Raw genomic sequence first — 23,494 nt, 5'->3', positions numbered from 1 at the left:
AAACACTGTAATGTATCGATGAACTGTTTTTCTCTACGTTAGCATTAGATCTCAGAGGGTGTTTGTATTGTTGGTCACATGAACTTCATTTGTTGTACGGATTGGAGGTGTGACCCAGCGTGTTTTGTTTTACTGCTGTTCATTTAGTGTGTATTGTTTGTACAGGCGACGTAACCTTGTGAATTCACAATAATCTGACCTGCACTGTTATGATGTTATGTAGCATACTTTATAAGTGTCAGCGCTTATCACCACACTGTCATATACAGTCCAATACTTTGTGGTGAATTACAAAAGAAAAGACAAAATTCGTTACACTAAACTTTGTAGGACTGGATTTTGGCTCATTTATATACATTTTACCAGAAAAAAGTGTCAAAATCACTTTCTTGATATCATGCAAAGTTATAGATTGTATCTATTAGTGTGTTAATAAATGGACAGTTGTTTCATGCAGATCGCAGTCCGTAAAACTTCTGTAAACGCAGATTGTGTCATTGTAATATATATAATCTCATTTTGAGCATTATTTAACATTTTAGACAAACTTTTTCTTATTTATATTTAGTTTGTGAATCTGTCATCTCATTTTTTATGTTTATCTTAACTGTGTGTTTGTAAAAACATTTGGCTTTATTCGGTTAGCACTCATGATGAAGACTTTACCCTTCCTCTTCTTGTAAGTGGCTCTGAGCTGTAGAACTGCCCTCAATGTTGCTGTGTTGGAGTGTAAAGGGGATTCTTTTTTGTTTGCATTTTAGACAATGCTTTTATAAGGGGAAGCGCTTGGTTTTTAAAGTCTTTTTAAAACTAATAAACATTTTTAAGTACATGGCTATCCTGTAATCAGTGTTTGTTTAATGTCTGCATGACATTTGTAGAAAAAGGCAAAGAGCTGGAGCTTTCTGCACAAGGAAAAACAGGTTTCTTCATCCATTTGTCACACAAAAAGCCACTTCAGTAAACACAAACCCCTGGAGGTCATTTGTTATAATTAGACCACAACATTTTATAAGAAAAACATCTTCAATCACAGTATGGTGTTCCTCTTTTTTGGTCAGAAAGGTTTAGGACTTCAACTGCAGACTCAGCACTCAAAAGCAGATGTGGTACTTATGTGAACGCTGAAACTTTTTTCAGTGTGTGTATGTACGCTATAAGAAGTAATATTATTACAGTTTGTAATTACGTCACTGACTACAATAAGCTACTATAATACAGTTGGGGGTTAACTGCCGTGCTCAAGGGCACTTTAGCAGCAGGTAGTGAGAGACGGTCAATCTTTTACCAGTACACACTCAGTGATTAACTTTTATGACACTGCTCTCTTAAATTGTACCCTTCTTAAAGAGAACTACATCTTTGAAAATCACTGCACACCCTTCATTCACCATATTAGACCTCCTCTCTCCTCTCAGCACAGTGGCTATGTACCCATCATGCACCTCCAGGTTGATTGTATCTGTTACAGGGTCTTACAGGTCCAGGTCCAGGATCCTAGTACTCCATAGTTTACTGGAACTCCTACATGCAGCATTAATGTTATTGGTGTGACCCTTACCCTGCTATGACCAGATAACATGTCTGCTGTCTGTGTGACTCTAATCACACTGAATACTTAAACACACTTGTGTGGTTGAGACAAGTCTTTTAATATTTAAAAAAAAACAACATTTTCACGTTAAATAATAAACACGGAGTGACTAACGAGGAAAGACAGAGATAAATCAACAACAACTTCATCTTTTTTTCTCCACTGAGAAGAAAAACTAAAGTTATTAAGAGGCTGCTGGTTTGTTTTCAGTCCAAGGAGAAGAAAATGTACATTGTGGTTTAACAAGAACAAATATATTCAGGCTAATTCAAACAAAAGTGACTGTTTACCTTGGGATTGTTTACCTTATTTATTTGTACTTCATCACTATACATCTGACATGAGAGTCCGCAGTCATGAGCTGAGCTACAGCAGTTAAAGCTCAGGTTTTCCTCATTTTGAAGTCTTAGTTTTATGTGTTTTACCTGATCACCTGCCTGATCATCAGGTGTAGGATACAGAGATGAAAATATAGAGATATATGGAGTATTGTCAGGTTTTGTGATGTGAACACTTTGCTTTGAAACATAAGGTTGAGAATTGACCATCATTCCTTAATTCCTTTAATTAAGGGAGTATGTCTATTATAACGGATGTTTAAGTCAACCATTGTACCATTGCCCATTTGTAATTTGTTGTTGTGCAAAAAAGTAAAGTCTTATTTAATTATAGTACCATGTTTTTTAAACTGTGCTGGAAACCAGTTGAAGCCCTCTCGCTGTGAGGCAGCTAAAGAAACGTGAACTCTCTGCATGTTTTTGCAACAGGAGAAAAGAGCCAGCGCTGCGCTATGCCTGAGCAAAACTGTTTGATTGATGACAGCCTGAAGCTTCTCTGCCCTTTTCTGACCAGCAACTGTTTATACTCACCAGACTTTGTGTCTGTTTGTCACAGAAGCAGCTTACTATACACAGTTAGACCATTAATTAGACTACTTTTAAATCTGAAATATATCTATATCCTATACAGTTAACTACAAATAATCAATACTTAACTTATAAATGCATAAGTTTAAGTTTAAGTTTTCTGATCACGTTTTTAACTTCTATACAATTTTGCTTTCTGTTTCATTTCAATAAATAGTTTCAATAATAATTCACCTTTCAAAAGGGGAAATTATTGATTATTTGACAGGAAGCTGCTGTTTGCATGCACAAGCATCCAAAGGAAATCAAACCAGTGACATAAATAATCAGCACATTCAGGCTGATTATCATCTTATCAGAGTATCATCAGTAGCTTCTTGGATCTTAAATGTTTAAAAGCTCTTCTTTAGAGAGTTTCTTAACTAAATCAAACATGTCTGTGTGACTACAGTTTCACTGCAATGGATTAAGTACACTTATAGTCTCTATACATCATTTGAAAACAAAACTGATTTAAAATCAGATCAGTTCTACCAGTGTTTTTATTTGGTTTTCATGACAGGACTTAAACATTTTCGAAATTATTAAACCCTGTTGAGACCTCAAACCTTGGTATTTGCCAGCAGTGGAAGAAGTATTTAGATACTGTATTAAGTGAAGTACAAATGTTGGTATTGACTTCAAAAATCCAATGATCAGTCAGCTGACATATGATATTATCACCAATGACAGTTATCAGACTACTTTCACTGGAAATTAGACAAGTTTGTACAAATTTGAGGTACTTGTAAGTTGTGTTTATTTATTTTATACTCTATTTCTATTTACTTTTACTGTTTATCAGAAGAAAATATAGTAGGGCTGCAACTAACGATCATTTCAATTATTGACTCATCTGTTGATTTGATTACTTTCTGTATTAACCGAGAAGTTGTTTGGTACATAAAATGTCAGAAAATGGTTAGAAATGTTTCCCAAAGGCCAAGGTGATGTCCTCAAATGACTTTTTGTCTATAATAGTCCACAACCCAAAGATTGTTCAGTTTACCTTCATAAAAGACTAAAAAAAAAGAGCATATTCACATTTAAGGGGCTTAAAACAGAGAATTTGTACATTAAAAAAGACACAAGACAACTTATTGATTGTCAAAAGATTGTCATTGATTGGCAATTCATTTAATAGTTGGAGACTAATCAATCAGTTTATCTCTGCAGCTCTAAAATATTGTGCTCTTTACTCCACTAAATACTATAACTACTTACTTGACAGTAAGCATGTTTTACTCCCAATCTGTATTTGTGCTTCATCTAAAACCAGAGACTTTGTTACAGATTAACTGACCAAACAGCAGTAGAAAAAAGTAACTAAAATATTGTACCTAAGTACAATTTTGGGGTACTTGTACTTTACTTGATTTAGTATTTCCATTTGATGCTACTTTAAACTTCTACTTCACTACATTTTAGAGGGAAATATTGTACTTTCTACTCCACTAAATATTTTACTCACAGTCTGTTATCATAATCTTACAGGATAACTACAAGATACTGTGATGTATGTGTGTTTTTATGGACCGAACTGGTCTGAAATAAAGATTGAATTGAACTGTTACAGATTAATCTACCAGACAGTACTTCCAGATATATGTTTTAAATAATTAAAATTAGTTCCACTTCACACATGTAATATAATGCTGTTTACATAAAATGCGTTAGTAATACAAATCCAAAATTGTAATATCTGGCAATGTAACTGACAGGAGCCACTCTGTCTGAAGTGTTTTATTCTTTAAGTGCAACTTTTGATTATCTTTTAGTTATGTAACATGTTTAACATTGTGGTATTAGGCTACTTCTCATACTTAACCCTGACATACTATTCAGAGTCAAATTTGACCCATTTTAACATTTGCAAGCAGCAAAAACACCCTGAACACCTTTGTTGTTTAGTCTCAAATGTTATGACTTCTCGTAATGTGACCTAGAATATACAAAGATTTAAATATTTAAACTTTTTAAAAACATTTTTTGCAGGTGAGACACATTTGTGTGGCATGTATGACCCATATTTACTCAAAAATTCAAAAAACATCATTCAAAAGACACTGTTGCACTCTTCACCACTTAATATAATTCACTGAATTTGTTACTGTATGTTCTCTTGTGTTATGTGACATAGGAAAGTGTGAAAAACTAAACAATATTCTCGCTGCTCTCTGAAAGCTTAATTAACTGTAGTCCAACTGAGGTATACTTGTTGTCATATCTCATAGGTGCTTTATTGTATCATTACCATTTTTCATGAGTTTGTCAATCAATTTGTTTCCAATGACTTCATATAATTTTTTCTGTTTCTATTTTAATTAGTGCTTTTAAAAAATCCCAATATTTTGGGGTTATGCCCCCCCCCCCCTAGTCAAACACACCTAAATTCACCAATGCAGTTTTAATAGATGAAACTATTTTTTGAGTTCATGTTTGCCATATGGATCCTAATTTATAGTATCACACACTATCAGGGGGGTAGGGGCAATCTGTCATATTGAACAGGTGGAGAGATTGACCTTGGGATAAAAGCTGCAATTTGTATTAAAGAAAAGTATATATACAATATATACAATATGCAAATTAACTGTAACTTTCCTAAAACAACAATCTCTTTTTTTCTCCAGATTACATTAATCACACAACTAATTGTGTTTTGAAAATAAATCAGTTAACATCTTGCTATGATGGTTGTTTCTCAAAGTAGTTTATTCTGAAGGGGATACTGTGAAGTGTCAGAATATGAAACAGTATGTAAGGGTTGACTCATTGATCTGAAACCTATGTGCAGTCAGTAAAGGGCTGATGAAGCTTTGATTTGTCCTCCCTGTGGTTTCTGGAGCAGTGACAGGGCGACGGGAGGAGGGGGAGGAGGAGGAGGAGGAGGAAAAAAAGAAGGAGGAAGAGGAGGAGGAGGATGGATAGAGTGAGTGAGTGACGACGGTGTCACAGCTAACCACCAGGTCAGTTTCACGGTGTCTAGCGTTGCCAGCGTAAACACAGAGAGGAGGATAATAGAAGCAGAGTGGTAACTGAAACACCATCACTGTCTCAAGTGTTTGTTTGGATATCTGTCTTCTTCTCCTTCTCCTTCTTGTTGTCGCTCCCTGGGAGGAGGTAGGAGGGTGAGGAGATTATGGCTGGACTTTCTCCACAGATCCGAGGACTTCAGGTAGATGAGGTAAACTTAACTCGCCTGTGGTATTTGTCCATCTGTTAATTAGCCTGCTCATGTGATCGTGTGGTTAGCATCGGGCTAACTAGTTAACGCTGCCTGCCACCAACAGGAGTGCCATGGCAACTAGCTTAGCGAGCTAACTCACTAACTTACCTAACTACAGCTGCGGTGTTTGCCTTTTAGTTTGGGGCTCAAATGTGTCACTCATTGATAGAGAAATCGATATAGTTGATCACCTCTACTTCCCAGCTAATGCTTTCACGACTTATTCTAATTAGAGAGCTTTATGTGGAGACTTTTTTCAGCCAGGAAACCAACAGGCTCCATAGCCGTAAACGCCTCACTGTTGGCTGTCAGACCAGGTGTAATGTTGTGACCAGGCCCTACTCAAGTGACTTTTTTACGCCCAGCAAGACTGATTGATTGCGAAATCTCGTTTAATGATTCACTTGACTGGACGGGGAAAGTGAATTGATTGCGGGGCTGTGGTGGGGAATGTACAAAAAGCGCCAAATACTGTCAGGATGTGACATCATACTTGACAATAAACAGCAGCGATTGTAGAAGAAGGGCGGACAGATTCATGTGAAAAACTATTGATTACACAGACATAACAATACCACATGCAGTATATAAGAGACATGCACTAACCATTAACATCTAACTGTGTGTAGTGTATTTGATCTACAATCACTGTTTCTATATATCTATCTATCTATCCATGCACACAAAGCTCATTACAAAGCACAGTTATTGTAAATATTTAGTGCTGGGGGTTTTCAAAGTCTGAGACAGTGGGCCTCCCCTCAGGTCAAGTTCCCCCCACTACTTGCTCAGTTCTTGGATGCCTACCAGATCATGATTTTGTCCCACCTACGGTCAACAATTGGGCCAAGATAGTGTCAGACTATATCAAATACATAAAGTCTGTCTGAAAGTATTTAATAGTTTCTGACTCTGGGAAAGTAGGGAAAACCGTCAAATTCCCCAAAACTACTGTACCTCTGAATTATGTCTTTATACAAATCACACACATTTAGGCTATTTTGTGTGATCTCCTCTTAGTAACTAATGTAATGACTAATGTAATATTTTCCTGAATGGTTGGAGCCCCTCTGGAGAGGCTCCCCTCCCTCTTTGAAAACCTCTGATTTAGATTATAGTATTCATATAGAAAATGGACCACAATGATATAGCGCTTTTTCTAGTCTACCAGCCACTCTGAGCTGCAGGATGCCAACCTGCTCATCAGGGGCGAAAGCCAAAGCACATTACAGTGTTTCTAGTGCTCACTCACCCATTCACACAAACACTCAAAGTTTGCAGTTCATTATCTTGCCCAAGGACACTTCAACATGCAAACTGAAGGAACCGGGGAACAAACCACTGACTTTCTGATTAGTGGATGACCCGTTCTACCTCCTGAGCCGCAGCTGCCTCCAAACATAGTTTTTAGTTTTCATTACTTTGGTTTCTTATCTAGGCGTTTTTATGTTGTTTGCTCTCCAATGTATGAGTCATTTAGCTGCTGTAACACTCCAATCTATGTCTTTAAATCTCTATCACCCACTTTTAAAGATGTCATTAATACATTTATAAACTCATTGACTGTTTTGTTGTTTTGTTATTTAAGGTCGAAACCAGAATCCTGAGAGTAAAAGTTGTTGGTGGAATCGGGTTGGCCAAAAAAGATATTCTTGGAGCCAGGTAAGTTGCTGATATGTAATACTACTTACTCGAGACCCAATTAAAAAGTAGATAATTTGTTTCAGATATGTTTTGATGAACTGATTATTTTATAAAACAGCAGAAAATAATAAGAAATGTCTGTTGCAATTACCCAGATCCCAAAGTGACTCAAAGATATTTAATTTACAAGCATACTGTTTATAAAATAGAAGAGCAGCAAATCCTCAGGAGGCATTTTTGCTTGATACTACTTCACTTGTTATTGCTATGTAATTTTCTGTCAATTAACTAATAATCAATATCAACAATCACATGATCATTTTAGTTGTGCTGTTCAGTGTAATTTTATTCAAATTCACACATCATGGGTCACGTCGTGCTTCATTTGCACTTCACGTAAAATGTATGACATCATCTTCCTGTGTAAGTTCAGTGACCTTTCCCTGACGCTTTGACTCACTCTGTTCAACAGTAGAGTTGGACAATCACAACTTACTGAGGGTGCATCATCTGTCTTATTGTGTAGGGTGACAGAAAGGCGATGATAATATTTCCCAATCAAACAAAGGTGCATGTTTGTCCATGAGTGAACCCTTACGTCTTTCAGTTCTTCTGTTACTCTGGTTGAGTCAACCATTGAAACCCCAAACCTCAAGTAGTGTGTGAAAGAGAGACCACAGATTAACCACTGGTCCTGATAATGTGTTTATTGGGGTTGTAAAGGCTCACATTGACATTGTAAGGTTTTTGCAACATTCATGATCTAAAAGAAAAGATAAATTCTTTAAACATTTAAAAAAAAATGTATTATTGCACAACTATCCTTAATAGGCATCAACAAATTCAGAGCGATCAGGTCAAATGTTATTCTGGTATTATCTTCTGTGGAAACAGTTCTGACTTCTGAAATCCTGGAAATGACTCTTAAGTGGAAGTGAGTGTTTCTTAGTTTTGACGACACATCATTTCATCTTGTTGGGAAGTCTGCAATTTTAACTATAAAAAAAAAAAGGCCCCTAAACAATTCTGTCACACTAGTTTAATTGTTTTTCAGCCTCTTTATTCCCCTTCCAAAAACGCTTTCACACCCAGATTTAGTTCTACTTTGAGAGTTCTGTAAAATTCTTAATTTAAAAACATTTAATATTCAAATTAATCTCAATGTAACTTAAGAAAAACATCTACAATAACTAAGAAAGAATGCAATTACAGTTTTGTTGGTTGTTTTTCTGCTTTATATACTATTTCTTTAGTCTTTCATTTTATGCCAAACTTTCTGTATCACTGTAATGTAACACCATTCACTTAATACATTACTAATGACAAAACATTGCTGCGGGCATAAAGTTGCATTATGATTTGGTGAATGTCATGTGACTGATTAATGTGGTTCTAATGCATTTCACAGTGCCCCAAAGTGTCATGAAATAACAATTACAGCCAATTTTAAATCAAGCATAAAGTAGCTAGAACCATTATGTTAAGTGTAATGGTTTTGCTGCCATTTAGAAAAGAAGCAGAGGCTCAGTGAAGAAGGACCACACAAACCACTAATATAAGAGCAGAAAGTCGATGGTAACTGTAAATCTTCATAAATGGATGTTTGTCTGAGAGCTGAATCTAAATGTCTCTCCACAGCGATCCCTATACAAGACTGTCCCTCTATGACCCTGTAAATGGAGAAATAACAAGTCTTCAGACCAAAACAATAAAGAAGGTGACAAAGACAACATTCAGCACATTTGCAGTTACACCTGTATTTGATTTGTTGACTCATACTTGTTTGTTGACTCTTTTACTTTCCCTTCTTATGAAACCTGAAGACATTGGACCCAAAATGGAACGAAGAATTTTATTTCAGAGTAAGTGTAAAACATTTTAAAATAGACATTTTCTTTATTTCACAAAGTGAACAGGAAACTGGATTAATTTATTTTTTACTTTATAAAATGTAACCATAAAATGCTAAAATTCACGGGCCTCATTGACTATGGCTCATAACTGCTCATAGTAGTTCAGCATGTTTGAGTTAATAGTCTGTTTTATGTTTCAGGTTGATCCCAGGAAACATCGTCTGCTGTTGGAGGTGTTTGATGAGAACCGTCTGGTAGGTCATTCAGACATCTTTAACCATTTACTGTGTTGTCTGTCAGACTGAAACATTTTGGCTATAGCTGGATGTGCTATTTATCTTTTATTTTATTGCCATTGGGATTTTGAGAAAGTGCAGAGTGAGTCAGTGAGTGATTGTGTAGAATACTTCATTCCTTCACAGCCAGTGTTGATCTGTGTTTCCTGATGTGAAATGAAAATATAAATCTTCCAGTAAATTTAAACATATCATTTAAATTTTAGTGCACATCACATTTGATATACTTAGCATCCCTTTACCTGCTGTACACGATACATCATGTTGTCATGTACTTCAAAGCCTGCTGGCTCTGTGGCCTCTTATAGACCTCTGATAACGAGACAAATATTGAAAATCAATTTTAAGAGCTTCTCTACTCTTGAGGGAAATGTCTTAATTGATAGTTCAACACACCCTGCATGCATTGTAAAACAGCGTTGTAAACAAATATTTTAAAATAAAGAAATAATTCCCCTCCCTAGTAACTAACGCAGCGCTAAACCAGGGAATGTGTCATATTTCTGCAGGTTGGTACATCGTCTGTCTGTCAAAAATACAGCTGCCCTTATTTTGCCATGACATGCCATGACATATGTGATATTATTGGAAAACTAATTATTCAGAGCTGTAAATACGGGCAAATCTGGCTACCTGTAGATTACACATGAGGATAGAGATGTTCTGTGAGGTGATCTGTAGCTAAATAGTTTCTGTTACAAACACACGCATCAGGGGTTGTTGTGTGCTGGTTGAGTGAGTTAAGAGATATACTAGATGCCAGTGGCTACTTCTCACTGATAACACAGTGAATTCACAGTAAAAGCTTTTAGGAGAAACAGGTTACAGCAGATCGGTTGAGCTGCTGACCCAGTTTCATGCTGACGTGATGCACAGCAGGTCCTGGGACACCTGAGCAGTCAGACCACGACGACAGCACCACTGTTGTCTGAGACTTGCAGCTAATTGCTTTCTCTGTATGTAATGTAAACATAGCGAAGACGTTAGCTAACATGTTAACTTGTATTTTCCCTCTTTGTGTTTACCCTTTGACCCTGGGAACGCATGTATTCGTGTGCAGTGTATTATGTTATGGCAGCAATAGAGTTGTTCTGTATAGAACTGGAAAAAAGATATAAACACTGGTAGCAGAGGATGGCTGCTAGTTACGAAGTTCCGCCGAAGTTTGGCGAGACCCGGCCGTATGAAAGTTGGAAAAATGAAATCAACATCTGGACGCGGGTCACAGAACTCGACAAAAAGAAACAGGCACTCGCTGTCGCCTTGGGGCTCAAAGGAAGAGCCCAGGAAACAGCCATGGAAATACCCGCAGAAGACTTAGACAGTGACAATGGTATGGATACGTTGTTAGTGAAACTGGATAGTGTGTTCCTGAAGGAGGAAAAAGACTGCACATATGAAGCGTATTCCCATTTTGATGGCATTACAAAAGACAGTTCTGTGTCCATGTCGGACTATATCATTGACTTGACTTACAGCCCACATCAACTAGTATTTGGACAGAATCCTAACCTCCCCTCTGTATTAGTTGTTAAGCTACCTGCTTTAGAGGGTACCACTGTAAGTGCTAGGGTAGGAGAACACATATCAGCTTTACATGCTTCCAGGAAAGCATTCACTGAAGTTGAATGCTCAGAGAGAATTAGGAGGGCACTTCGCAAGCAGCTCGGACCTACAGATGACAAATATGTGACAGGAGACAGAGTATATTACAAACGAACAAACTGCACTGAGTGGAAGGGACCAGGGGTGGTTATTGGTCAGGATGGAGCTATTTGTAAGACGTGGTGGGATTCTTGTTAGTGCATCACTCCAGGCTTTGTAAGGTGAACACACAGGAGCAGGACAAGCAAACTGCACAAGATGATGCTAACAGAAAAGCAGAAAGTGGGGAAAGCATGACAAACACTGCAGTAGATAGCTCAGATAGTGATCAGAATACCGACAATGAACAGGAGAACATCAGTGACAGTTTAATTTTTTTCCTTATGTGACATGAGGGTCTAAGGATAGAAGATGTTGTATGTGCAGATTGTAAAGCTCAGGGTTAGGGAAAATTTAAGGCCATGAAGCTTTCCTTTGTCATACATAATAATAAACAGATTATCTTGGGATTTTAGACTGTTGACCAAACAAAACAAGACATTTCCAGACATCACAGGCACTTTTCACTGTTTTTTCACCCTATAAAGTTTATTATTCTACTGTATACCCTCTAAAGGGTATATGTATATGATGACATATTGGGAATAAATTACATATTGTCAACTCTTTGTTTAACATTACAAGCACCTCCAGAGGAGTGGGAATAAAAATATGGTGTAGTCCACACATATTCCACACCAACTGTAGAAAGGCATACATGAAATGTGTTTAAAACAACAAAGATTTAATTGAAACAACAGTGGGATGTTATTCTGTGTACTGAAGTAACTGCTTACTTAATTCTTACTGAATTGCAGCTATAAATGAGTTTGGGCATTTTTTTACCTGCCTGAACTCCAGCAGTGTCCACGGCAAGACCCTGATTCACTAACGTGTCATACTGGTAGAGGCCGATCAGTGAACGTGACAAGTAGCAGCAAATTCAATTCTCAGAAGAGAAGTCATTACAGTCATTACACAGCTGTGTGCCAGAAAGCCATTTGTAACAGTTTTTTAACAATATATTTATTGTTTTTGGCATAAAAAATGTACATTAACGAGTACAACAACATTTAGGAACACCCCCCTCCCCCATCCTCAACAACATATACATTCCCGGGAAAGGAAAAATTACAAGACAAAAAAAAAAGAAAATGAAACCTACGTGAAATAAAATAAAATCATTATTGGCCATATATATTGATAAGAGGCATGTTAGTTTCCATAGATGTTGTCACTCCATTAATCAAATTTCATTCATATAGTTTATAATAATTATTATTCATTAATTCCAGTCTGATCACTTTCCAGGAATTACATAAAGGTGTCCCACATTTCCCTGAACTTATGTATTGTGTTTCCTTCTGGCCATGTAGGTACATTTTTCCATAGCCAAGCATGATGCCATTTCCCATAACCACATTGCAGATGTAGGGCCCCATTTGTAACAGTTAATTAAATTAATCTAGTAATTTATGTACAAATTTATGTGACAAATCTCTGCGCTGAACTAACTGCTCTATGGTACAAATGAATCTGTTTTATCCCTCTCTCTCCCTGCTGTTTTCACATTATTGTCTTGCAGTGCTTCATTTATTTGCCTTCGATATTCTTATTTTATATTCATAATAGTGGATTAGCTTCTCGATACTGAGCATTCGTTGCGGTTTGATGTGTTGCACAACTTTGGTTTGGATTTGATTTTCATCCATCGTCCCCCAGCAGGTCACAATAAAGCAGCAGCTTGAATCCAGGATTTTAGTTTGTTGTAAAACCTCCTTCCTCCTCTGCTGTTTGTTGTTTTTTATTTGTTGGATTTTTCCAGAACGTATCATTACGTCGCTGGTTTACAGTCACATGATAAAACAAACCTGGGTGTGACTCACTCTAGAGTGCTGTGTCATGTTGCACGTAGATTTGATTAGAAATTCGGAGGGCGTGTCAGAGCTGTTAGAGTGAGTGTATATGTGTGTTAGTGCGTGAGCACTGGGCAGAGACTGCAGGAAACCTGTTCATATTTGCCCTGCTTTCAGATGAGTGTATGAAACTGTGTCTGTTGGTCATGGTGTACTTATTGTTCCTCACTGATGACTCTTTACTTCTTTTGTTACCCACCAGCTTGACCTTTCACCTACATGTATGTGCTGCTATGAGATCCTTATTGTTTTATGATCAACACTGTTTCGTGACAGTGTTTCTTCAAAACTAATATCAGTACTCTGTTCACATTCATGACACTAACAGGAATAATCCTCATATTTCTGGGACCTGCATGTCTTTCCTTTAGCGCCACCTTAAAGCCATAGTTTCCTCATTTACCACAGAAACATGAAGGGGTAATGGGCAGATTGCCATGAAATTCCCATCTTGTACTCATTTCCACCAGATGTTCTGGACATTTTTGTCTTGTGTTGCACTCAGGCCAACTTAGTCTCAAGCATAAATACAATGACATGGACATTCATACATTCCAGGGGGGACTAACCCTTTTGGTTTCAGACCTTTTTCCAATAGCACCACCATCATTAAATGTTTGGCATAACTATGGGTCAAACAACTTAATACTTTGGTATTTTGCATTGTGATAAACATTTCAGTCTCTAATCGGTCACTTTGTGAATGCTGGAGTGTGAAATAAGTATTTTCATTTTTTGCTGACCTCAGCACTAAAGCTCCTTGACGAGCAGGTTAAGCCGTTTTGTGAATGAGGCGAGAGAAAGGGAGCTTCAGGTGACACCACCAGAGACCCAGTGATGTAGCAGCTTTGTTGTTTTCAGCGGCTCCACGTTGTTTCACCACAAGCTGGAAACACTCACCCACACATAGACCCCAGTCGATACTTTTGATACTTTGTTTGGTGTCTTGTCAGATATCAAATCCTGGGAAAATGTCTGTCCAGCAGGCCCTGTGTCACTTTCACAGACAGCATGAATTAAGAGTTTGTACATGACATCACCAGATGTGAAAGTTGCCATGGTTTCTCCTCTGCAATTGATTGTCTTCATAAATATACATGAAAAAAAATGACAAAGTGGGAAAGAGCTGTTGTGCAACAGACTACACAAACAGATTCAGAAAGAATTCAGGAAGCTTTTATAGACTGTTAAAGGCTAAAGAGTCTCAGGGAAAGTGTAACATTAACTAAAAGTGGAGTTTAGATCTGTCCACAGACAATCAGAAAGTCCTGGTGATATTGATCAGGCTGATATTTCTCACTTTAAAATAGGTCTACATGACTTCAGGCTTTAATCATTGTGATTTTACTCCCTAGGTGTCGAGCTATATAAACATTTATACACATATATGCCAGGAAACTCATCACCCACAGAGCACTGACTGTCAGATATAGGCCATTATCAATTCTGATGGGCCTCAAGATGTTTCTTTGTTTTCTTCCTGATATCACAGATTACTCCATTAACAGCAGATATAGCAGGTTTATTTTTCCTCTTCACAAACATGAAAAGGTGATATCACTGCGTAGATTTTAGAAACACATTAACCTAACTCATTGCAGCTGCACCTGCTGGTTTACATAAGCCAACTTTTGTCTGTGAATGTCCAGCCTCTGCTCTATCCACATCCCACTGACACAGTTTTTAAAGACACTCACATGATCCCTGAGGAGTTTGGTAAATATACTTTGTCCTTCCAAAGTTTTTCTTAGATACAGTGTTGAATTTATTGCCAAATTCATGTGGATTACTACATGTAGCTTGGCTTTATCAATGGCCTAGTACATCATGTGACTAGGTGTGAATGTGTGTACGTCATTCACTCTTATCTCATGGTCTGTGCACCTCCGTTAAATAAACCCTCTTTTAGCTGGATGAGTGATTAATAGTCACAAGGTTTCCTGGTGCTTCTGTCAGAGATGTTTTAAAAATGAGTTTGACTACAGTGGTGAGGTATCCTGTGTTGAATCATGTCTTTATCCTGGATGTGCTTCTTACTATTACACATTAAACTAAAATTGATTTGGCTTTAAAGTAATGCCCTGAAATAGGCAGGCCTGGCTCACAATAGGCTGCTATTAATAAGTAGGACTGTCAACAGTTGTGGAAAGGAAATTAGACCAGCACTGACTGTTACATGAGGTGTCATGTAACAGGTGTCATGTCGCTGTCAAAGCAATCGTGGCTCTTTCTCGCTGTTATCTTGTTGAATTTTCTGTAGGCAGATAATATGTTGCAGATTACTGAATCTTTGCAGCAGATGTACATATATATACTTTTTTTTTTTTTTTTGCTTTTCTTTGCTTGCTAATACATTACATAACTTCAGTGCTTTGCTTTTGTATTAAATCAGATTGAGGACTTTTGCAGTTTACAATCACTTTCCTGCATAGTTTCAAGAGCTATGGTGGTTCTGTTGTGTTTTATGTGATTTTTGAAACCCTGTGCTCAGTTCTAAGTAGAATTATATTGAAAGTTGTTCCCTTTGATTTCCTGTAATTCAATAGCAGTGGGTAAAAATATTTGTGGGGGCACAGAGCAGCAGAAACATTAGAAGTGTGGCTGCAGCAGGAAGTAGAGTCTTGAGTGAGTGGCCTGAAGCAGATGTAACGGAGCTTCAGTCCAATATGCACCGTAGAGGGCTACCATGTTGTTTTTTCTTCCAAAGTGTTGATCAGGAGTAAGGCGGTTGGAAAAGACGCGGGGCGTTAGATCGGAATCTGACAGGAACTCAGGAGGTACAGTTAATTAGCAGCTAAGCTAAGGTGTCAAGCAGGTCAGCGGTGGATCCTTTAAATTTTAGTGTCATTTTGTTTTGCGTATAGAGTTTGAGGTCCCTAAAGGGGCTAACGTCTGGGATTGCTCTAGTTTCAAAGGTCGTATGTTTGGGTCATGTCTCCAAACAGAACCACTGACCTCCTCTGACTAAAAGCTGAGATCAGCCTGGAGAGGAATTTAGGTTGTCACCAGAGCTATTTTGGCAATGTACAGCCGCTAATGATTGTGATCACAGAGCAGAGCTCGGAGCAGTTGCTTTGCTTTCCTTTTTTCCTACTAGCAAGTTTTATCATGCAGCACTCGCCAGCACAGCAGAGATTAGAGAGTTAAACGAATGGCACGTCGGCTCCGCTTGCATTTTGCGTCAAGGAGAAGCAACACGGACCCTCTGTCAGAGAGCCTCAGCAGCCATGGTGAGGAGAGTGGAGTCAGTGTGTCAGCTCAAAGCCCCACAGAGAGTCTGGCACACAGTTCTGTCCACTTGAAGGTGACTCCTTTGTCACCAGACTATGCTAATTTACAGCGTTACTCCTCAGTATTCATACCCAGGGTTAACACTGGAGGATGTAGTAAAAAGAGCATTCTGCAGATCTCGCTGCAGCCCTGTGGCAAGCCCAGCGGAGAGCTGGATGGCACTATAGAGGATGGAGACCCCGGGAGTAGTGAAGGAGGAGCGGGTACTGGCTCTGACGGAGGCTCATGCAGCAGCAGTATGGCTAGCGATGCCGGGTACTGTAGCAGCAACAGCATCTTTGAGCCGGAGGGTCCAGAAAAGCACAGGACCACCCAGGAGAGGAGTCTACCCTGCTGCAAGTCCAAGGTCCCATTGAGACGGTGCTCCTCCTTGGTGATATTTCCAAAGAGCCCCTGCAGCACTCCACCTGCTTCACCGGTCAGTCCAGTGGCTCTACTTGCTCTCCCACCAGCAAGGGGCTCTCATCAGCCATCTCTTCAGACATCTGCTGGTGAATTTTCACAGGATGATGAAGAAATTACTTGTAAAGGGTCCACCACTATGGCATTAAGTGGCCATCGATTCCCAAAAGGAAGTTGTTCAGCTGAGTTTAGGGACACCAAACATATGGTACAATTTAATATTCCTTTACAGGATGAACCAAAATGCCAGATGGAGGACAGGAGTAAAGTGATGGAACAGTCATTAACACAAGACAGATTAAATCGTCACTCTAGCAGTGTGCTACTGCACTTTGCTCACCAGAGACCAATCACATCTGGGAAAGGAGCTACATCTATGACTACAGTCAATGTGGAATACCCTGAAGCTCCTCACCCAGCTGAGCATCCTGAGGGTGAACATCACCCTTGCAAAAAACTGTATCGTAGTACCTCTGCTTGTTTGTTCTCCTCAGCTAAACCAGCAGAGAAAAAAGTTTGTTCATTAGGAAAAGGTCAGGAAAGGCCTGAGGAAAACCATTGTCATCGCGCCATACAAAGGAGCTTTTCCCTCGAGGTGCCCTACCCAAACACTGGAATTTCATGTCACGTCTCGAATCCAAAACTCACCAGTCCTTGCTCTCCACATGTGCACATTCATCTTTCTCCTGGCTGCCCAGCTAAGTTGCCTAGCTGTGATGTAAACACGAGCCACATGGGGATTAATACACCAAACAACCCATGTCAAAACACCAAGGTGAGTGTCATGTATGAACCCTCAAAGGAGCAGTATGCAGTGACCTGTAATGTTGTTAAACTGGTTTGAGTAGATTCCATACTGCTTTAGTTCGGCTGTTCAAGTGACACCACTTTGACTTCTGCTACCGTGTACAGAATGAGATTGACATTTGACTGACATTCAGACATCAGTTAAGAAATTCAATAATGTTGGCTTCATGCTGAATTGTGTATATTGGGCTCATTGTTAATAGTGGAAAGAGTATCAGTCTATGGTTCTATTTTTCACTATTGAATGTAATTAGTTTTCACACCTGTACATTCCTATATATTTATCAGTAAGGAATACATATGCTATGATCCCCGTCACTTCTATGACTGTTCAAAACCTGAAAATGCTGTTTACTCAGGGTCAGCCATTAGCTTCACCACAAGCAAGAGCCACACTCAGTAACTGAGAAGATTGCTAGAGCTAAGTCATGCAATTAACAAGCCCAATGTGGACAAACATTCAGCGGTATTCAGTTACATTACAGTAAATCCATTTCAATATCATTTTCCAAGAAAATCGGCAATGAGAAGGAAAAGTTGCCTTGCTCTCACCTTTTCTGTGTGTAGGTTTGCTAGTATGTGAACATATGCTGGATTTTAGAATAGTTCTCAATTTTTATTATTCTGTTAACGCTATGAGTAACCGTCTTAAGTATTTACCCCGGGCTAATTTTAGTGGTGGGAAAAGCAGTGCCTCTTGCTGATATAAATAAAGTGCCTCTGAAATATTCCCCCTGACTCCAGATAGTCTGGTGGTCTCTAGCACTGCCCAGTCCTGTGGATTCAAATTTAACAGCATGACACTAGAGCAGCGCACAGTCATGCCAGCCATCTGTGGACATGGTGTGTGTGTGTGCAATGGTGGGGGTAATGTAATGTAGGCAGGATGGGAGCGTGAGCCTTTCCCAGTAAAAGGATGGTGTGTTCCCTTCCCTGTGGGTCCCCCTTGCCTGTTAGGCAGTGTTTGTGAAGTATCAGGTGTCAGCCTCCCCCCTGCATTTAGCAGGTTGTCAAGTAAGAGAATCTCCGCCAGTAATTAGCAAGTGTATCTACTTTAAAAGACCTAAATTTGCTTTTGTAAATCTAGATTATGCACACTTTTGCTTTGATGTTTGGAGTCCTTCATGCACATTTAGTCATGTGTCATATCACACATCTGCTTCTCTGCATCATACATTGCACATTGTTTGTCTTTTCTGACCCACAGCTGAACCACAACAAAGTGATTCACGCTGTGTAAAAATCAGGTGATGAAGGAGTCAACTTCAATACAAAAAGTGCATCTTATTTCAGATAATTCAGAACTATGTGTTGAAATGTTTTTTTTAATTATATTGACTAAATTTGTTTATATGAGCTTTGCACTCACAGGCGACCTTCACTTTAGAGCAGAGGTAAAACTACTACTAAAAAAAAAGAAAAGAAAAGAAACGTCTGTAATTTTTGGAAAAAAACTAAACCTTCGGTACATAAGGAAACGTTACGTCATATATTTATTTCACTAACAACCCTTTTAAAATCTAGCTTCACAAGCAAACGAGAAACTGTGAAACCTTTTGATGTCACTGGCTGGGAATAAGCAAAAAAATCCACAGTAGACATTTTCATGGAAATTTCAGGTCCACTGTTCTTATCAGCAGTGCCGTCACAGCTCCATATACCTCATCTCATGAGTCAATGATCAACCAGGTGTGACCACATTACACAAGCAAAGTGAAAAACATGAATCAGAAATCTTTCCTGTGTTATAAACAGTCACATGTCGTAACTTGATTGAATGAGCATACATTTGCATGATAAGAAGAATCAAGATGTGATCTTGAATGTCCAGACCCAAACCCTTTTAAAGGTATCTCAGTGAACTTGACCTGCAGTCCATTATGGGCCGTCTGAATTTGATAGGCTAACTAGTTTTGTGCAGCTGCCACAGTGTTTGTGGTGGGGGTGGATGGCTTCATTTCCTACTTCAAGCTGGAAGTCTTCCAGATTCCTTCAGAAGTGATAACATGTGGTTTTGAGAAATCACTTGCCTACTATGAAAAGAGCCCAGCAAATCTCCCAACCCCATCCCCTCCTGTGCTCAACTCTCAGGCCTTAAACTGTTTAACAACTGTAATATAGCCTGCAGTTAGGAAACTATACACACTCTTTCTTTCTTTAGCAGTTATAAATAAATATGTCTTGGTTCTTTAGCAATGTAACAAATGAATAATGCAGACCATCAGACTCTCTTACAGTGACGATGGTTTCAGGTTTGGAAGACAAGAACATCCCAAATCATTTTACAGACAATCAAGCAAAGTTTCTCCAATCTTTTATTTGCTCCCTGAGTGCCTTATAATGTATGTGTAAACCTACTTTATGTAATTGTTTCTCAGATGTGTGCACTCCTGATCGGGAGTGGTTCATCATCAGAGACCATTAACATTAACTGTGTAGCTGTTCAGAAGTTAAGGTTTCACAAGCTGCTGTCCACCTGTCAAAAGTAGTTATGGACAGATATGACCGAGCTTGCTCCACAGAAACCTGTGTGTGTCTTTAGCGGCTTATCACAGCCTCATACAGGATGTGGTCAACACTGCGTAACGCCACATGCCAAAATGAGTTGCATTTACTGTGAGTCTCTGTTATCGTTTCATCACAGGTAGATTTTTCATTGGTGTTTTTCATGTGTCCGTGCTTCTACTTCCTCTTTGCCAAGCATGGCCTCTCCTCACCCTTCACTTAGTAACGTTGGCAAGATACTGTTTGTGTATTCTGTTTGCTACACATATAGAGGTGTGACCTGCTTCACTTTTTAATATGTAATAGTGTACACATCAGTGTTGTTTATGAAATGCTGAGCGGAGTTTTTCATTGACAGAAGGATCAGTTGTCCAATTGGTCTGTGAGTGTGCATATAGCTGCGCCGCAGTAAAGTTATGAAGGGCAGCAACGTATAGTGATATTTATTGTTGGATAGACTTCTGAGAAATAGTGGATGACTGGAAATCTAAACTTAAATATACTGTAATTTTAGATTTAATGGAGGTGGGATTTAGGTGAAGGTTGATTGCATACATTTGAATGTGACACTAAAATGAACTTATTGTAGATGTTGTAAGTAGATATGAATTAATCAAGGATCAAGGATATAAAAACACAACCTGCAGAGCCTTTAAACACAAAGTGCAGTAATCCCGAGTTATACACTGCTATACACTACACTTCAGCTCGATACAGCATCAGATTTAGCTTGCAGACATGTATATGTATATGGGACAGGACGCTCAAGTTAAAAATCAGTGGACAATGTAAATACAAGTGGGACAAAGAGAGGGTTCATTGTACTGTATAAAAACTCAGTATTGTATAAACTTGTACATTCCAGTAAATCTCCAGTAAACTTGCTCTCGTAGGCGCTGTATGTAAACAGAAGACAAAAGACACACAAACAAAAGACACACAAACGAATTGCTGCTACCACACAAACCTTCATAATATCCTGTGGACTGCAGCGTGTAAATAAATACGAACCCACTTAAACAGCTTTCTAAAAATGCACGACAGCTCGCCAAAAAAAAGGAATGATATTATTTTTCAATCAAACATACCATACAGGCCTTTTGTTCCAGTTTTTGTCTAGAACAATTTGAAAACATCACCTTAAGGATTTGAGAAATAGTATTTTGGCATTTTCCACTATTTTTCTCACATTGAGGTTAAACTTGTGGGAGGACGTTCTTGGGTTAAGTTGAAAGAGGCTTATTTCAGTTAATCAAGACCAATGGTGAGTCTGTGTCTGCTGGGAAAAGGGAGGTTCTGCTTATTGCTTCAGAGACCGAGATCCAAATTATAGATGTGTACACATGGTGAAATACTTTAGTATTTTAGTATTTAGTATTTTTAGTATCTTTAGTTTTCGCTTACCACCACTGAAGTACCCATATGTATTCTATTTCCAATTTTTCTTATAATTAATATTATTATTATTATTGATGAGTGGGTTTTATTTTCCATCTTATGCACATTTACATGTTTTTACGTTCATATTATCATTCTTTTTTTATTTTCAGGTGATTTATTTTGTTATAAAGCACTCTGAGCTGCACTTGTATGAAAGGTGCTATACAAATAAAGCTATTATTTAGGTTATTATTGTATAGAACAAACAATTTGAATAATTATGAATAAAATATGCAGATTAATATAATATAATAATAATTAATATAATTAATAGTTACTGCAGCACTTTGTATACTTGTGATTTCCGTTTAAACTGACTACTACTACTACTGACTATTTTTCAGTAAAGGCTGCCATTGACACAGTGAAATTTAATCTATAGATCAACAAAATTACAATTTGTCACAATATTTGTATGTCTTCACTAGTTTACTTGTGTCTTTTTAGGCTTTGATCAATGAAGTATTTCATGATTAGCAATACTGAATGTGAAATCTAGAAAACCTTACATGTTCCTCAATTAAAACAGGGAATCTTTCTAAATGTAATAGGGAAAATAACTATAATACACATGAGGATGTAATAGTTGTTGTCACTGCTGGTGAACATGTAGAGTTTCTCTCTCTGCTGTTCTTGGCTGAACTATGAGAAGTGCAAGGTCAGGACGAAGGAGGCCTCCATCTATATTTGTTCACGTAAACACTCTTTACCGCTGTTAGACAGTTTGACCTGCCGGGCGTGTTAATTTGGTCACAAACTGACTAACTCCCTCAGTGTGGCTTGTTTGCCTTTGAGACTGTAATGGCTGCAATAAAGGCATCCAGTGAATTGTGTTCAAAGCAAAGACAGTTTATCTGACAAACGCTACATTATCTAAGTCTAGCAATAACACAGCGCAGCCATTCATTGTAGGCTGATAAACACATTCCTATCTAGGCTACATACTAAATATATACAAAAACAGATCAGGTCAAATGACTCATTTTTCTCAAGAAGGCTGTTTGGTTTATTCAGGATAAGAGACGCTTTCTGTTTCATCTGATGATTAAAGATCCAATAAATTGTCAAAGGAACTGGCCTGTGATAAAGTAGGTGTGCTACATGATTTAAACAAGACAAAATGAAACAATCGAAATATGACAGGAGAAAAAAATGCAGCTAAAAATAACAGTAAGTTATACAGACAACCAGTGTATTCCTATTAGGGAATTTATAGTGGTTCTCATTACTCCCAAGATGGCTGCATAACAGAACATGTCTGGACTGGTCCTGTGTGTGTGTGTGTGTGTGTGTGTGTGTGTGTGTGTGTGTGTGTGTGTGTGTGTGTGTGTGTGTGTGTGTGTGTGTGTGTGTGTGTGTGTGTGTGTGTGTGTGTGTGTGTGTGTGTGTGTGTGTGTGTGTGTGTGTGTGTGTGTGCGTGTGTGTGTGGGAGATTATATTGTCATGATCCTGACATCTGTGTATGACTCCATCTCTCTCACTTCCTGTCAGACACGTGATGACTTTCTTGGACAGGTGGATGTTCCCTTAAATCAGATACCGGTGAGTCCTTGGTGGTTGTCTGTTGTATATTACTGTATGTACAGTCTTTTGAATGTAATTTGTTTTGCCATGGCATTTACTGTATAAGCATTTGAACTCAATCTCACCCGTGTCTGTTCCACATCGTTGTCTATAGTTATGGAAACACAGTCCGTCATGTTTATGTTACGTTCCTGCTTTTGTTTTATAATAAATACAACACCTGTAAATTTGCCCTCATGGTACATGGTCACCATCATTTCATGTAATAGTATCTTTAAATATATTGTGTTGTGATACAGTGGCAACAGCTGTAAACCTTTTTGAAGAAGAAAAGATTTCCTTTTTATTGTTTTGTTTTTTTCTCAGACAGAAAATCCTAACACAGAAAGGCCATACACATTCAAGGATTTTCTGCTTCACCCACGAAGGTTGGCATGATTTCAT

At 38.3% G+C, this 23,494-nt stretch overlaps 1 protein-coding gene across 1 annotated transcript in view; it reads left to right on the top strand.

Annotated features, from left to right (window-relative positions):
* The first annotated feature begins 5,449 nt into the window (after positions 1-5,449).
* nedd4a (NEDD4 E3 ubiquitin protein ligase a) overlaps positions 5,450-23,494 on the top strand; it is a 28,825-nt gene continuing 10,780 nt past the window's right edge. Inside the window, exons 1-7 of the mRNA XM_053323668.1 lie at positions 5,450-5,686; positions 7,317-7,390; positions 9,011-9,089; positions 9,196-9,234; positions 9,426-9,479; positions 23,018-23,068; positions 23,417-23,478. Of these exons, the coding sequence (XP_053179643.1) occupies positions 5,642-5,686; positions 7,317-7,390; positions 9,011-9,089; positions 9,196-9,234; positions 9,426-9,479; positions 23,018-23,068; positions 23,417-23,478 (404 nt within the window). The 5' untranslated portion in view covers positions 5,450-5,641. The remainder of the gene's footprint in view (positions 5,687-7,316; positions 7,391-9,010; positions 9,090-9,195; positions 9,235-9,425; positions 9,480-23,017; positions 23,069-23,416; positions 23,479-23,494) is intronic.

Source organism: Scomber japonicus, chromosome 1 (genome assembly GCF_027409825.1).
Source record: "Scomber japonicus isolate fScoJap1 chromosome 1, fScoJap1.pri, whole genome shotgun sequence".
Classification (NCBI taxonomy): Eukaryota; Metazoa; Chordata; class Actinopteri; order Scombriformes; family Scombridae; genus Scomber; species Scomber japonicus.
This window is presented reverse-complemented; position numbering and strand designations above follow the sequence as displayed.